Here is a 17,378-nt window from a genome sequence, read left to right as displayed (position 1 = left end):
GTAGAGCATGAGGCTCTTAATCTCAGGTTTGTGGGTTCAAGCCCCATGATGGGCAAAAGATTCTTGCATTGCAGGCAGTTGAACTAGATGGCCCTTGTGGTCCCTTCCGCCTCTGCAATTCTATGATTGCACATCAGGCTAGTCACTGCAGAAGCTCCCCCTCCCATCCTGTAGAGGGCAATGAAACAGGCAACATGGACATGATGGAGAGGGCAGGGCCAGCAGGCTCATCACAGTTCTCCCCCTCACACAACAGTAATCCAGGGGTGGGGGAGATTACTTAAGAGGGTCGGACTGACTCCTGCTTCATTGTCTTTGGAAGGTATTATTTTATTGATTTATAAAATTTATATACTGCCCTTCATCCAAAGATCTCAGGGCAGTTCACAAGATAAAAGCACAAAATAAATAGTTAAAAACAAAACAAAACAAACACATTTAAAAGGCCATAGAATATCAATCAGCCAAAGACCTGGTTGAAGAGGAACAGTTTTGCCTGGGACCTAAGGATGTGTAATGAAGTCACCAGATGAACCTCCCTGGGAAGAGCATTCTATAAATAGGGAGCCACTGCAGAAAAGGCCTGTTCTCATGCTGCCACCCTCTGGACCTCTCATGGAATAGGTACACAAAGGGGGGCCTCAGAAGATAGTCGCACAGTCTGGGTTCCTTTCATATGGGGAGAGGCGGTCCTTCAGGTATAGCGGTCCTGAGCTGTAGGTAATTCTGTGACTAGCCAGCAAAGTTCATATTTGTATTAAAAATACCTTTCCACAATATCCTCTTACCCATTAATCACAATCGGTCTTCAAGTACACAAAAGGCTCAAAGGCAATTTATGATAATACCCGTGATCAATGGCTTCATAAATATAGACTCAAGTGAGAGGCAAGTAATTGCCGAACTGGAAGTTTTGCCAAAGACTTTTGCCAGGATGCTAGTAGCATTAACTATAGCCTTACTCTGCCTTGCCTCTTCCCTTTTTATTCTCACAATAATCTGTGAGGTAGATTAGGCTGCAAAAGCATGACTGGTCCAAGGTCAGCCAGTGAGCTTCATATCTGAATGAGAATTTAAACTCAGGTCTCCCTGGTCTAAGTCCTGCACACTAACCACTAAAGCATGCTGGCTCTGAAATAGAAGCCCCTGCTGCACCAATGATATAGCATTTTAGACCCTGAAATGCAGTTGACATCTAAGTTTAAGCGAAAGAACTAATAACTGATGAGCTTGAAAGTCAAATAATGCAAAATTTGCTGAACAAATGCTTCTTCATCTGAATAGCTCCATGTAGCTTTGATTGACAACTTGTGATTTCTTTGCTGTTTGTAAATTCAATCCTTGTGTTTCTTCCCAGAGCAATGAATGTCATGTAATGTCTCAGCAGACTTGTATTCCTTGCAAATATGAAATAAGTGCTCTGTGCATTTTGCAACTACTTGCATGCACTTTTCAGGATGCAATTGCATTTTGACTTTTGGGGGCTTAAATAGCTGCAATGCAGGATTTGCAGTTCAGTTGTGCATTGACTTCATTTCCAGTCTTCTGCTAGAATCACTGAATTACCTTTGCCTTTTGCATAGTCAATGATAGATAAAAGATTTTAGAGGTCTGAAGAAAGTGGAAGGTGAAACCTGATGAGTAGAATGATTAAGAATTAAATGTATCCCTGTGGTGGTGAAGAGCAGTGTGTGAATGCTTGGCAGGGGAGCCAACTTGAATAAAATATTGTGGGGGCCCTGGTAAGCCCCGCCTTGCATAACTGAACACATGATGTGATGCATGCGCACCATTTGAATGGCAATACCCATCAACTTTGTGGGGGGTCCAGCCTCCTCAAATATTTTATTATGGGGTATGAAGCCCCTATAGCTCCTAGGAGTTGGCTCCTATGATGCCTGATTCTGGCCCCACACCACTGAAGCACACCCCATTGACCATTTTTAATATGGGTAATGTGCCCCTCAGTCCCAAAATGTTCCCCACACCTGGGCCACATGTAATCGCCCCTTTATTTTCCTCTTTCACACAGAGACAAGGTGCTGGAGCAACAAATGGAAAAGACAAGACATCTGGTGAGAATGGTAAGACCTGATTGGGTGATATATATCATTGTGGCAGACTCTTGCCTTTGGGATAAAATAAACAGCTAGTTAGTTGTGATGTCCAGGTGGATAAGGATCCATGCCTCATGTCCTTCAGCATTTTTATGCGGAAAGTTGCATCAGGAGGACAAGGTTTCTATAAAGGCCTTCAGGATGAACAAATGTGACCTGCAATGAAACATTTCACTGTAGAGAGCTCTTGTTCGGGGTTCCAACCAGCATTTTCCAGGGTGCTTCATTTCATTTCCTTCACCCCACCCAACTTTCCATCTCACTCCTGCCCCATAACAGTTGGTTCTCATGCCGTGAATATGCTTCATCCTTATTGAGCTGTTATGGGGAATGCCTACCTCTTATAAGACATTTTTTTTGCTAAATTGTTTTTTGAACTTATGCAAACTTTGGGCCCCACCCCGCACAGCTGCCCTCTTGTGTATGGATGGTGCTATTTTGGTTATATAAGGATCTACAATCAGAGAAAGAATTCACTGTCAGTATAATGGGTTTGGTGAATGGGCTATATGGTGTGCATTTCCTCAGGAGTTCTGCGTGACAACCCTGAAGACTTTTGCTGACCCAGGGCAGTAGGGCTGGCAAGGTTGGAGCAATGGGTTTCATGCATCTTGGATGCCATACATGGCTGTTGTTACACATCACAGTAGCTACAGCAGACCTGAAGCTTTCGAGTGTGCTTTTTAAAATACAAAACATCAAACTGAGTTGCTCTGCATTTTCTGACTGACTCAGTACAAGATGCACAAGAGTTATCTCCTGGTTTTACTTCCATAATAAAGCTGGATGACTTTCTTCGCAATGCTGTTTATATAACACGATCATGAAACATGATGTTCTTAATAAAATGAAACGATGCAGTTAACCCAAAATGAAAGAAGGCAGAGCAATGCAGGTTTTGTGAAGCTTCTTACAAAAGAAGAAGGGGAAAAAAAGCTCACTGAAAGCAGCAGATTTTGCACCTGCAGGGAAGACTTTCACATCCCCAGGCTAGCTAAGATATTTTGATCAGTTTCATTACCATCTTTGGCAAGCCTGGCCAAACATGTTTTTCAGGGTCCCTCCTTTCCTAGAAAATAACGACACTTACCCAAAAAGTAGAGCATGTCTCCCGCATACCGCTCTTCTTCTCACTCCCACAGTGATGTCACAAACATTACATTTTCCATAGCTCAGCACTCGCTGCCACTCACATCCCTTCCCACCAGCCAACATGCCTCTTCCATAATTTATAAGCTGTTGCCATACAAACAGTCTAGCATATTTTGCAAGTGGGAAATTGCAGCTGTGCCAATGCATACCAGCTTCCAAATACTCTTATCCTCTGCAAGTCATCCCTCCCCAGCAAACAAAATTACAGTTCTGAGTTGTTGGTAGGGATGGACTAATCTGTCTGGTTTGGTTTCCCTCACTTTCTGATCCCCCCCCCCACTGAAATTTCAGTTCAGCACATTTCTGGAGCAGTTTGGGGAATTTTTTTATTTTTTTTAAAGTCCTTATGAAAATTCATCAGCATTTTAGTGTGCATTTTTCCAAATATATACACATCTCTCTATGCTGTTTTGCTGGATATGCACATTTTGGTTGGAGAGTGGCAGCACAAAATTCGGTGACATGCAAATTTGGAAGGATAGCTATATAAAGTTTTGGGGGATGCAAATTTATATATTGATTTAGTTAAATAAATATAATCTGCACTTCTGTAAAGTATATCAAGGTAGCTTACAACATACAAAATCAAATCAAAACAGTATATAAATATCCATAAAATGCAATTAAAAGCATCAATAGGTCAGTTTAAAAGAAATTGATATTGTGGTGGCTCAAAATGTATATTCTCTTTAAAATGCAAACCAAACTGAATCTCTTCCCTGTTCCTGGTTGTTATGTTCACAAATTATTATTATTTTTAAATGTAAAGTACTGATGTGTTGTTTCCTCTGAGCATCAAAGCCCCCTTTGGATAACCGTGACTATGAGGATATAACAGTAAGAAGGATGCATGGTGGATCATCATTTTCCCTGCTTTCAAAGCAGTAGGCTAAGAAGAAAATAAGATAGAATTGCATCAGTTGCCTAGGAAAAGCAAATTTGTCTGGCGTTCCTAAGGTAGTAATGGAAGTCTTTTGAAAGAAACATGGCACATTTTATTTCCATCTTCTGCTATCTGAAGGCCAAGTACTTGGTCCGAGGGCAATCTGTACCATAAAAACTTTGAAAAATCTCCACTTATGGGTGCATAGGGATGGGACTGTCTTCATTCCCACTTCATCTGCACCGTAACACCTCATAGGAAATAAGGAAAGTGCCCCTGAAATGTGTTCCCACATTCTCGTGTCCTGAGAAGTACACGGACCTCACACACTGACACTGCACACACTTAATTTACACTGTTCTCAGTCGGTCAGTTGGGACATCAATGCCCACTACTATGTACAACCAAAGGGTACAAATGCCCCAGAAGGCCTGTAAATGCCCTGGGACTAATTTGTGTGGGAACGAGCTCATATAAGTTTATCTGATTGCTCTGAAGCCTTCATTTTCATTCAGTTAGTTGGGAGGGGGGAGGCTGCTCACACTGGCAGCTTGTCAGCTTATCTGACAGATGGAGGAGAGTGGGGAACGAACCTCTAAGCCCAGGGGTGGTTAATTGGGCTGTTGTCGCCAGCTTGATGTTAAGGATTGGCTGGACAATGAGGAGTGGTGGGAAGCACCAGCCAGGGAACCCCCAAGGGAGATTGCAGAGGAGGAAGGCTCAGAACCTGGGGGTTGGTGGTGGGACACTAAGGAGGAAGCTTGGGAAGAGATGCTGCATACTGAAGGGGCAACAGGGTTTAGTGAACAGGAAGAGCCCTATGCACTGTCAAGCACCCAAAGGGAGTGCTTGATTTTAGGGAAGGAGCAAGTTTGCATAAATTGACAAACTGCCCCTCGACTTCCCCACCCAATTTTAGCCAAATCATGCCACCAAAAGTGGGTAAGGTAACTGGCCTGTCAAGAATTCTTTCTGTAATGTGAGCACTGCCCATGGAGCATCATCATACGTAGGCAACTCCATTTGTTTTAGTGGAAGGGCAGGTCCACACAACAGTTCCTTTTGCGTACACAGTGAATGGCTTCTTCAGTTGAAGGGAGCAGGGAAGCCCTGATGAGTAGTGAAGTGAAGCGCTTTGGAGCCCTCACACACAAAAGGGACTAGTAGATTGTGGCAGTCTGGGTATCAAACTACAGAGAAAGGAGAACTTGCTCCTCACCATGTTTGGCTTTATATTAAACAAGTGGAATCTGCAACAAAATACTGCAGTATATACTCAGGAACCCTTCTCCTGGTCAGGTTTCCAACTCAGCCAGCCAGCCATACCCTCCTCCAGATTATTATAAAGGCACAAGCAGGGCAAGCCACTCCCTGTTTTCTTTTTTTAATTGATATGCAATATTTAATGATTACTGAGCATGCTGAGTCCTCATTGGGCTGTTTTATTTTGGAGAGAAGGTAGGCCCTCCTAAGTTCTGTCCCCTCTCCAAAAAAGAAGAAGGGAAAAAAGTTTGCTCTTCTGCAAAAGCTGGAGTTTCCCAGTTATGTTGACCCCCCACCCTCTGTTTCTTCAATAGTCCAATTTTGGGTCCTTTTCTGTTGACACTTAGCACCTGGGTTCACTATTTGATAGCATTGTTATCCTATTTCATCATATAGTATTTTGTTTCGTATCTCACTTGAGGACCTTTTTGCTGTGGAATGAAAGTCTGGTGCGGACGCCTGTTTTGTGTGTCCTTTTTTTTTTTTTTTTTTTTAGTACCTGTAATTAATGTTGTCTGCAATTCTCAGAACTGACTGTATAGTGATAGACCATGAAATATTCATTAGAACTTTCCAGCTGACAGCGATCACAGGTGGGATATATGTTCCACTGCGGACAACTTTCCATGCTAATGCAACTTTGTCTACTTTGTGCAGAAGAAAAGAGAGACAAACTGCTGTGTTAGTAAGATTGCATGCCAACAAAATACTGAGAAGAAATCACAGTCCAGTATCTACCAAAGTTACTCACAATTTATTAGTATGCATACAAAAGAAAAAACTGGAAAAAGACCAGTTGCTAACAAAGTCCTGCACCCGTTAGAATTCTCTGAGTCCAACTTCCCTTAGGCGAGCCCTTCCCTTAGGCTTCCACGTTTTCACAGAATCATTCCAGCAACCTCCACATCTCTAACAGATTCCCTTGTGCTTCCCAGCAATGAATACTGTAATTTGGGCCCTTATCTACCCAGCACTACATGCTAGTTTGCCCAGCAACACAGATAAGATGGTCAAAAGATGCCTGCAGCTGCACTGTGGGGAAAATCCCCATTTCTACTGACTCTGAGGTCCACCTCTGAGGGTCTTTTGGTGGTTCACTCACTGCAAGAAGTGAAGTTACAGGGAAACAAACAGAAGGCCTTATTGGCAGTAACACCTTCCTTGTGGAACGCCATCCTATCAGATAAAGAACTATACAACTTTTAGAAGACATCTGAAGGCAGCCCTGTATCAGGAAGTTTTTAACGTTTGACAGTTTATTATGTTTTTACATTCTGCTGGAAGCTTCTCAGAGTGGCTGGGGAAATAATAAAACAACAACAACAACATAAATAGGCACACAGGTCACCTGGTTATAGCCTTCCTTGCTCTGGTGATGTATTCTATGTCTATTTACATTACAGTAATCAGGTTGCACTCAATGGTACACCTACTCAGAGAAGGCCCACTGAAGTTAATAGACATGACTCATTTTGGTTCATTAATTTCAGTGGGTTTACTGCGTATAACGTAGTTGGATTTGACCCATCATTTCTAAATTTGTATTTATATATGTGAATTGGCATATAAGCATTTTATGGAAAGTGGTGTCCTCATTTGTCCTTTTTTTGTCACACATTTCCTCATTTGGGGCAATTTATAAAGAGACATCCTATGCACTAATGGGCTGGCTTGGTATAAGGCAGCTCCCAGTTTTCCTAAAATAGAATTAGGATGAACTGATGTTTTTTCTCTTGGATTTTTCTTCTATGATCTGTACCAAAGCTTACTTTACTCATCTGGCTGACCTGCAGCTGAATATTTCATCAAATAGCTGTATATTTTCACTCCCATGGGCTTCCTTTACCAGCACCTCATTAAAAAGAAGTCTGCAAAGACATCTGCGTGTCAATGGTTGCACAGCCTGCCATGATTTCTTGGTGAGCTTTGCAGGAAGTTTTTGTTTCATGTATCATTTAAGATGTTCTACATTGATTCCATCAAAGCCCATCTCCTGCTCTAAACAAAGAATATGACACTAAGCACCTGTTACTTGACATAGCCTAAAACTGGTACTTTTCAAGATGAGTTGCCTGTAATGGAAGGATCTTTAATAATTTTAATCAAATGCAAGGAATGTGCATAGAAAACCAGGGCCAATTAAATATTATTTTATTTCTAACTGACTGAAGAAACATTATTTATCTGTATACACAACTGCACCCACCCACTTTATTGTCTGTATGAGATTTGTTTTGCGTTTCAAAGTACTTCTATGTGCACAAGCCAGGTTGGCAAGAGGAAGGCGAGACTGTAGCTCAGTGGCAATGTGTTGCAGGCAGAAGGTCTCAGGTTCAACCTCTGGTAGAGCTGGGAAATGCTCCTGCCTGAAAGCCCCAAAGAGCTGCTGCCAATCCAAGTAGACAATATGGAGCTAGATGGACCAGTGTTCTTTCTCAGTATAAGGCCATTTTGCTATGTTCCTTGTATAAAGTTTCCCTTATGAGTTATGTCCCCAGGGTCGAGGTCTGACCCACAAGTGGATAAGATATGAGGAGACTCAACAGAACAAATGGTTAATTGATGGATGGATTTATTTATTTTTAAATGCCAAGAGGGGAAAAAGGGAAGACTCATAAAAATTAGTGGTGGGTAGAGGAAGACAGCTGTCAGTTTCCTCATTTTGCCCATCTTCTCATGTCCCATACCCCTCCTCCAATTCCATTCACAAACTGTGTCTATGGAAATGACTTGTACTGTTGTTGATATCACCAGGTCCCAGAAGTTTCTCAGGCATGTTGGTGGCAGGTTGTCCTTTGCTTAGAGGTTAGAGGGATCAGGATAGCATTTCCAAGCCTATCAATGACTACACAACAGTAGCCTTTTGCGTTTCAGAGATGTGACCTACCTTTAGCCCAATCATATATTTGGGAACCCACTTCTTAGGTTTTCTCCTGTATATTTAAATGGCTGCTGCTGCTGCTCTTGCAACCCACGTTTGGTGAGGTTGCAATTTCAAAGACCAACAATTATTTCCCAAGTACTGAAGCCTGACTAGTGAGAACTAGATCTCTTGATTATTGTGGGGTCAGGGAAGGAATCTTTATAGTGTGCATGGCACTCTACTTCAGATAGGCTGGCTTATTGGTGTTTTTAGGCCTGTTACCACTTGATTTTATTGGCTTATGTCTGTAGTGATGTGTTTTGTATTGTAATTGCATTTTGATTGTGCATACATGCATATTCTGTTTTAATAATTTTCTTGTGTGCCGCCCCTAAGAACTTTGGTAGTGGAGCAGCACAGAAATACTGTAACAAATAAATAAACAAACAGCCCAAACTCATGTTGGGAATGGTTTAAAGGCTGCCTCTGTTAGTTGGCCATCCCCAAGCATCTGTAACTGATTGCTAATGGACACAACATGCAGGATGTGACTGGCCATTGCTTTAGTCTCTGAAGGCCAATAATGTGTTCTTATAATGCACCACTAGGTTATCCAGCCCTTTATGCAACTCTAATCAGCCCCATAAACCCCAAATAGTCAACTTCCAATGATGGCGAAATTAGAGGGGAAAGAAACAGGCACACACTGCTCATCCTCATCACTTTAAAAATAGCAACACCATTTTTATTATAACTACATCGCCCATTTCCTTTAATTTACAGTATGTTTTTCCTTCCCGAGATGATTTGGTTTGAGCAATGCTAAAAGCCTTTGAAACTGATGTCATTTTACCTGCTGATAATATGATAAGATGTTAATCATCATAATCTTTGGAAGTCTTTTTGTGTGTGTTTCTAATGTGTGCAGCTAGCATAATACATTTAGCTTGATGCTCCAAAATTGCTATGTAATTTGCCATAATTGGAAGACTGCTTGAAAGAGTGGCAGAATTTAGAATAGTGGGAGAGTCATAAATTTGGGCTAAAGATGTGTCTATTGTTACTTGCATTGTCTGGAAGAGAGATCCTGAAAAGGGCCCTATTGGAACAATCCACTTTGATATCAGTGGAGAGAAGACATTTAGTCTGGCCTCTAGTGGAGTCCAGTCCTTTTCTCTTGTCCTAGATACAAGTAAGAAGGCAGCCTTTCATATTGTTTGTTTATTTGCCACCTTCACATTTCCGTTTTCCTTCAGCCTGCTCACAGCAGCATTCAAGGCACTTCTTAAATGCTTTTCAGACATCTTCCCTCCCACAATTACAATGGTGTGCACAGGGGAGTGGGACCCTGCCCCCTCTGTCACATCCCTGTCTCCACCTTCCAGCTGTTGGAGATGGTAGCACCAAAGCAAAGAGCCTGCCGTACGCTTGTGGGTTCCTCATGTTGTTAAAAACCCTCCATGGTCAGGGTTCTAGATCACTGGAGCCCACATGCATAGAAGGCAGTGATGGGGGTCTGATAGAAGGGTGGGGACAGCAATTTTAGCCCTTCCCCAAAAGACAATTGTAGTTGCATGAGTGAGACTGCCTGAGTGAGGCGACACAGAACTGTGGCCAGTCATGAACCCCTTGTACATCGAGTGTATCTATATTTGGTCCTTTGGTAGAGGATGTTGGGACCAGAATACAAGGCAATAGCTCACATTCCCTAAAGTTAATATTTGAATTAGACCTGCATAAGCAGGAGATCTTACATGTCTATGGTATGGTGGTGGAATTCATCCTTCGATTGCTTGTGTCTGAAACAAAAGTTCTTATGAATTTGAAATTTGGGGAAACTTTGGCAATTTGAATCCATAATGTTGCATTTTTCAATAATGTCAATTTTAACTTTGAAATTCCTCAAGTATCATCAAGGGATACTTTTTAAAACCCAATGACAGAATTCATAGGTAGCCACTGTGATTGCCTTCAGATGTTGTTGGACTCCCGTTAACTCCACCTAGCATGGCCAGTGGTTGGGGGTGAGGGGAGTTGTTGTCCAGAACATTTGGAGAGCACCAGGATGGGGAAGGCAACCTTATATAAGAATGCTGTTCTGCACTTGATAGTAAAACCTTGATGGAGTGTGGTAATGGATGGATTCTGATTCAGCAGGTGTAGATAAAATAGCAGAAATTTATGAGTGAGATTGCAGATGTCAAAGAAATAGATCCATTCATCCATTGCTCTGTGGGATTACAGGAACAGCACTGCCTAGTTGAGAGAACATTACATTACTGCTTTTGTTCCATGGAATGTTTCCATCAAATATTAACATTTTGCTGCAAGAGCAGAATTAATGCAATGATACTTCAGTACTGACAAACTCCTTTTCTAGTGTTTTTGTTATCCTAAGCAATCCTGTCTCACAATCATGAGATGATTTACAATTGGCCAGCTTTGCCGAAAGCAGAACTTCACTTTAAGTGGTTCTATGCAGACAAAGAGAAGAAGCTTTGTTTCTTAAAGTATGAGTGACAAGATCCGATTTCTCTACCACCCCTTTTGGAAAATATAGTTAATGGTGACATTTTTAAATGTTGAACAGGGTAGTAGTCAACCTGTGATTGGCTCCACCTCCTTGTTGAATGTTTGCTGGCACCCAGATTTGCCTTTATTTGCATAATGTGTGAAATGCCCTTTCGAATTCAGTGTATTTATTTATTTGTGACCAAACACAGTTAAGTTTGCTACCAAGTAGATTGCAAAGTGCTGAGGCTCTCCACCCTATCACACTCCAAGGGAACTACATTGTGCCACAGTGATGGGAAACCTGTGGCCTTCCAGATGTTGTTGGACTTCCATCACCCCTTGCCACCATGGCTAATGGCCAGGAATCATGGGGAGCTGTAGAACAGTAGCTCCATCTGGAGGGCCATAGGTTCTCCATCCCCATTATACCAGATCATACTGTTTATGACAGGTGGCAACCAGCTCTCTAGCACAGGTCTTTCAGGTTACCTGATCCTTTAAAATAAAAACCCTGGAGATGCTCTACCACTGAGCTGTGTCCCAACTGGGTATCCTGAAGAGGCAAGCAAATCCTCCAGCCCAATCTGGGCCTTTGGTTCTTCTGTGTTCACCGCAAAGCCTGCCTAGAGGATGCATAACATAAAATTCTAAGCTGAAATCATGACACAGCTTGGTTACACCTCTAATGTGCTTCAGCTGTGTGATCTTCATGCCACAGAGGTATTTCAGCTTGAATTAAGTCACCCCTTTTCTAACGAATTTTCATTATAGATCAGGTTTTCCTTGTCCTTCCACCTTGGATTTCCTCTCTTTTCAGTGGGGCTCTTCCTGTTCCACTCTGGCAAAATGTCACCATTTCCCCTTTGAAAAACATTGGCCCACCAGTGCCCTGTGATGTCTCAGCCTCCCAAAGGTATTACATATCTTCCCCCTGCCCCAGTTTCTTTCTTTGCAAACCTGCTGACAGGGCCCAGGTTTCCTACTTTTCCTTCTCCCATCAAACCAAATTTCCCAGCTGCTGCCTGTGAATGAATTCAAATTCACCAGAGGACAGCTCAGACTAATAAAGGGATTTTCAAGAGCACTAATGGCATTCTGATGCCCAGGGGCATTTCTACATGGGGAAGCAAATCACATCAACTAGAGCGGTGAGTTTAATATAGACTGATGAATGCAAATGAATACACTTTGCGAATGCTCTCTTTAACATGTATTAGCGGGACTTTTCAGAGTTAAGCCACTTTGTGCCTCATGCATTTAAATTCTACTAAGCAAACTCTTGTTGGATGGCAGGAGGAAGAGAGGGTGAAAATGTGCTAGCTGAACCCCAGTCAGATACATGCACACTATGTTATCTAATGTTGGGATTCCCAAACTGTGGGCCATAATATGCTAGTGGACCACAAAGGACGGACATGTGCAACATTAAGCCGCCATGTTGAAATGCATCTCTGTTTCTCACAGTAAGGTGATCCTATGGACCGTTGGTCCCCCCCTCTTTATCAACATATGGGGTGTGGGTCAGATGGTCTAATGGCTTATGTACCCCTCTCACCATATGGGTTAATCAGCTATCTGGACAAAGACAAATCTGAGGACCCACTGATTTTCCAGTAGACATTGGATAATTTTCTGCTATTCATGCTGTTGGGAAGGGATGGGGAGAAATTGCAAGCAACACCATTCCCCCTGCTTGTTGCTTTCTTAAAAACCAAATTTCTATACCCACATCCTGTAAATGTTTTACACTGAAGATCAGTATATCATACAATAAATAATAAATATGATTCTCCCTTGTCTAACCAGGATTGTGAGAATCACATGAGGTAGTTGTAACACATTTTTCTATTTCTTGTTAACATCACTGGGCTGTAGAGAAGGTATGACCAGTAACTGCACCAGTTACCCAACCTTTCCAATCACTTCCTTTAGGAAGGACCATGGCTTAGTGGTACAGCACATGTTTTGCATGCGAAAGGTGCCAGGTTTGATCCCCCTTCATCTCCAAGTGGGTCTGGTCTACGTCAATGCGTGAAAGCCAGGAGAACCACTGCCAGTCAAGGTAGTCAATACTGAGTTGTATGTGTCTATGGTCTGACTTGGTATAAGGCAGCAGGGGTAGACTTTAGTCTTTCAAATTCCAGCAGCACCCTATGTGAGTCCAAAATTCGGTGCCCCTCAGCTCTTGCCTTCTGTTCTGCTCAATTCACCGTGTCATAGTTGTGGCACCCTTTGGTGACCCCTACTGTGGTGCCCAGTGTGGCGAAACTAGCTGTGCTGCCCTAAATCTGCCTCTGAAGGCAGCTTTCTATATACAAATGTCAGTGAAGAGACACATGGGAAACAGCCCCCAAGAATTGGATTCCAGGTCTGGTAATCAGCCCTGAGAAAGTAACAGAAGTGCAAAGGGACCAGAGATGTCCCATCAAAAGAGAGAACTGCTCTTTACAGAGAAAATACCAGAAAGGGGTCACTGGATGTCATGGTTGTTGTACACTTCTAGGTACACAGAAGTATATTAATCTGTAAACTGTATTTCAAAGGGAGGAAATCCCGAATGGCCTGGTGAGGGCTGGCTTCCAGGATCTGTGGAAGGTTGGGGAAAATTGAGACATGGAACATAGTGGGTGTCTGTTGAAGTGTTTGTGTGGCAGGATTTAGAGTGGGGAAGGAAATTGACCTGCAAGAGTCTCTATCCGTTTACAATATCCTGGAGAGCACTATTGGGGTCTTGAGAAGATGACTTCCATTCATTTCACAAATACAGAAAAGAAAGAAAAGTGGCTTTTTAAAAAAGAAGATACAGAAACCAAAACAAATTGCAATGCATGTTCATTCAGTGTTCAGTTCTAAATCAATGAAGTATCTCTTGTTTCAGGCTGGAATCCACACAGCACAATTCTAGTTTAGCTCTGGGATTTACAGTCAGTGCACTGCATATTTCTTGAACTTTTGCTGTCAGCAGAAGATTCCCACCACCAACTGCTTTTACAGTGGCCCAGATTATATTTTCTGCTTTCTAGTGCAGAGCTTTCCAAACTGTGTGTTGCGACACGTTAGTGTGTCAGCTGCAGTGTGTAGGTGTGTCGCACTGCCTACGCTCCTCCCGGAGCTGGAAAGGGTTAGTTTAACCCATGGGTAGGCAAACTAAGGCCCGGGGGCCAGATCCAGCCCAATCTCCTTCTAAATCCAGCTCGTGGACGGTCCGGGAACCAGCGTGTTTTTACATGAGTAGAATGTGTTCTTTTATTTAAAATGCATCTCTGGGTTATTTGTGGGGCCTGCCTGGTGTTTTTACATGAGTAGAATGTGTCCTTTTATTTAAAATGTATCTCTGGGTTATTTGTGGGGCATAGGAATTCGTTCATTTTTTCCCTTCAAAATATAGTCCGGCCCCCAACAAAGTCTGAGGGACAGTGGACTGGCCCCCTGCTGAAAAAGTTTCCTGACCCCTGGTTAACCTCTGGTTTGCTAGTAAAACTGAATTGCTGTGTCGCAAAATGGTGCATGTTCAAAAAGTGCGTCACCAACTTGAAAAGTTTGGAAAGCTCTGATCTAGCTTTTCTAAAGCCATGTGGCATATTAAGCTTTGAAATAAAATGGAGAAAATAATACAAAAGACTTTGCAGCTGTGAAATGAAGAATATAGCCTAGTTAATTCAATTACTGGGCTGGGAATCTCCATCATGCACCTAGTGCATGCAACGTATGAGACAGATGTGTCATGCTATTACCTCTATGCATGGATGACTGATTTCATACATGTGCCTCTGCACCCACCTCACATGTTACATGACAACGGGGAAGGGAATGTGTTTGATTCACCAAACAAAGAGATCCCTTCCTCTAGTAAGTATCTGAATCAACTTCATATTTCTAGGAACCACAGGTTTCCCTGGTAGCCTTTCAAAGCAGCCTCAGGAAGAAGAGTAATAACAGAGTCATGGAACTGTAGAATTGGAAGATATCACAAGGGCCATCTAGTCCAACCCCCTGCAATGCCGGAAACTTAACATGTGGTAATGATTGACAGTCTGCTTAAAAGAGGGCTTTCCACAATTACTGATATTCCCCTGGTATCTGCAGCCACTGACAGGGTTATTTTGGCAATGTCTAGAACATTCTTTTTGTGTGCAGGGTAATAGCTAGGCCCAGCCAGCTAACTGAGTGTGCTCTAGAATCTGCTTCAGAACCACCAGAAAAGTGCAGGGAGTTTGCAGCACACACTTAGGGGGTCACTGGCAGGCATACAGCCTTGGATTTTTTTTTGTTCTCTGAGGGTAGGAAATCTGAAATCAACTCGATTAGATAAACATGGTTGGCTCTAAGAAATGGGTTCACCGTCAGGCTGTCAGCTGAGAAAGCTTGGCCGATCAGTTTTAGTGACAAATTTGGCAAGCTCATAAATCCAGGCTGAATTTGAAATGTCTGTCGGAACTTAAACCCACACAAGGGGGAAATGTTTCAGAAAAGGTTATTAGGCATGAAGCCTCAAAAATGCACAATAATAAGATATTCTGGAAACCAGATTGCTTAAGAAGTAACCCTCAATTTATGTATCTGAAGAATGTATCTGAAGAAGTGTGCGTGCACATGAAAGCTCATACCAATAACTAACTTAGTTGGTCTTAGTACGGTGCTACTGGAAGGAATTTGTTTGTTTGTTTTTTTATTTATTTAATTTTGTTTCCTCAATTTATTGTTTGCCCATCATTAGGATGGATGGTGTATCTGTGTTTTTTTTTTTTTTTGTGGGGAAAGAATTTGTATACTGCCAGGACTCCTAGGGTTGCAGTGTGTCTATGTGTGCTTTGTGCCAGAGCAGAGCTATTTCATACGCAGTACAATGCCCCTCCACACACAGAGACAAGGGAAAATCACGTCTGCCACTCAGTGAACACTTCTTTGGGAATTGTGGCTGAATCCAGTGCCTGGGGATTGTATCTGGATAATACATATGCATCAGGTTCATACATTATGTTTACAGGAATATGCAAAGAATTTTATAAATACACTTTAAAATGTAATATGTAAAGGAGCCCTTAGGACTCATCCATTAGAGAAAATTTGCCTAATTTCCCTCTCTGTACCATTTTATTTCTCTTCATATTTTTTGAAATTGAGATGTTAATTTATTGAGTAGCTATTGTTCAACCAAGAGGGAAATCCTCACTCCCTGAACTCCATTAGATTTCCATATCAAGTTGACACCAGGCTTACTGCATTTTAATTGCAATTGTCAAAACTTTTGTTAAAGCCATCCCTTCACATTCCTGATAACTTGGTTTTTAAAAAGAGCTTGAAGGATGTACCAAGTTGAAATCTGCAAAGAACTAGGGGAATCTATGGGTGGAATTGTCTCGTTCCACTTTGCAGAGCTTTGGCAGAGAGTGAAGTCAGTTTGCCAAAACTCCACAAGTGAACATAGAAGCCAGAGTGGCCTCCATGAGTCACTGCATTGAAGATCTCTGATGGAGAAAGGGATTGATAAAACACTCTGGACTGGGATTCAAGGGGGTCTAGTGCAGGACAGGGGCCATAGTAGATCCCTGTCTCCTACGGAGGGATGAAAGACCAACCCCCCTGCTCTTCCCTGCACCAGAGGCCTGTTTATTTCACACCCCACCTCTCAGGCTTAAGCTCCCCACAGGCCTGCCTGCACCCCACCAGTTACACCCAGTTGCAACAATCCCCACACCCCCAGGGCCTCCTCCAGCCACCATATTCTCTTCAGGCCTGACATAGCTCTTCTCCTTCTTGTTTGTGTTTGCCATGGTCGACTAGCTGGGTGGCTAGGGGTCCACCAGCCTGGAGAGTTGCAGCCTCCCATGGCAGGGATGGTGGCATCGGCGATATCCCCATTGTCTTGCTCCCCCTTGCTGGTCTGGCTCCCCCCCCCCCACTCGGACCTAGACTCTTCCCTCTTCCCCACACCCTGCCTTCTCTGACTCCCAGGAGCGGCAGCAAAGGAGGTGGTGGAGAAGCGGGAGGGGTAAGAAAAGCAGGCAGCCTCAGTCAGTAACTCTCCCTTCCCCTTGCTTTCCCCAACCGTGGAACCAATTCCAGTTAGCATACCCCAACAAAAAGGGAACTCAGGACTCTGCATGACAAAGTGAGAAGCTGTGATGGTTTAAAGGCTTTTGTGACGGTCCCGGCATTTTCGGGGCAGTTGGATGCTATGCAACTGAGTCAATAGAGTTGCCTTGCTACTTTATGATTCCTGATTAGTGAGGGTCACTGATGTCATTTGCATAGCAAGCATTGTCCTCACTCTGAATAGGCTTAATTTCCTCCTGCTGAACTCAGCAAATACCTAATCTGATTGGCTACATAGGATTATTACACTTTCATGTCCAATACATGGTCCTGATTAGGTGGAGAGGAATTGAGTAAAGCAATGACAACAGAAAAGGGAAAAGAGTGAGGGAGAGGCAATTAAGCGCCAGCAAAAGGTGAAAACATGGCGGTCGATAGTAGCAATCCCTGTGAAGAACACAGAATGGAGGATTTGGGGTTGCCCACCCTCTAAATCACTATTTTCAAGCCAAAGGAAAACTGAATCTGGAAAATGTTTCATTCAGCCTGA

At 42.8% G+C, this 17,378-nt stretch overlaps 1 protein-coding gene across 2 annotated transcripts in view; it reads left to right on the top strand.

The window, feature by feature from the left end:
- The window catches only part of PCP4 (Purkinje cell protein 4), a 58,294-nt gene that overhangs the window by 29,719 nt on the left and 11,197 nt on the right, over positions 1-17,378 (top strand). For both annotated transcript variants that reach the window (XM_083500527.1, XM_083500528.1), the window contains one exon: positions 2,033-2,084. In XM_083500527.1, coding sequence (XP_083356653.1) covers positions 2,033-2,084 — 52 coding nt within the window. The remainder of the gene's footprint in view (positions 1-2,032; positions 2,085-17,378) is intronic.

Source organism: Podarcis liolepis, assembly GCF_965112155.1.
Source record: "Podarcis liolepis genome assembly, chromosome: 4".
Taxonomy (NCBI): Eukaryota; Metazoa; Chordata; class Lepidosauria; order Squamata; family Lacertidae; genus Podarcis; species Podarcis liolepis.
This window is presented reverse-complemented; position numbering and strand designations above follow the sequence as displayed.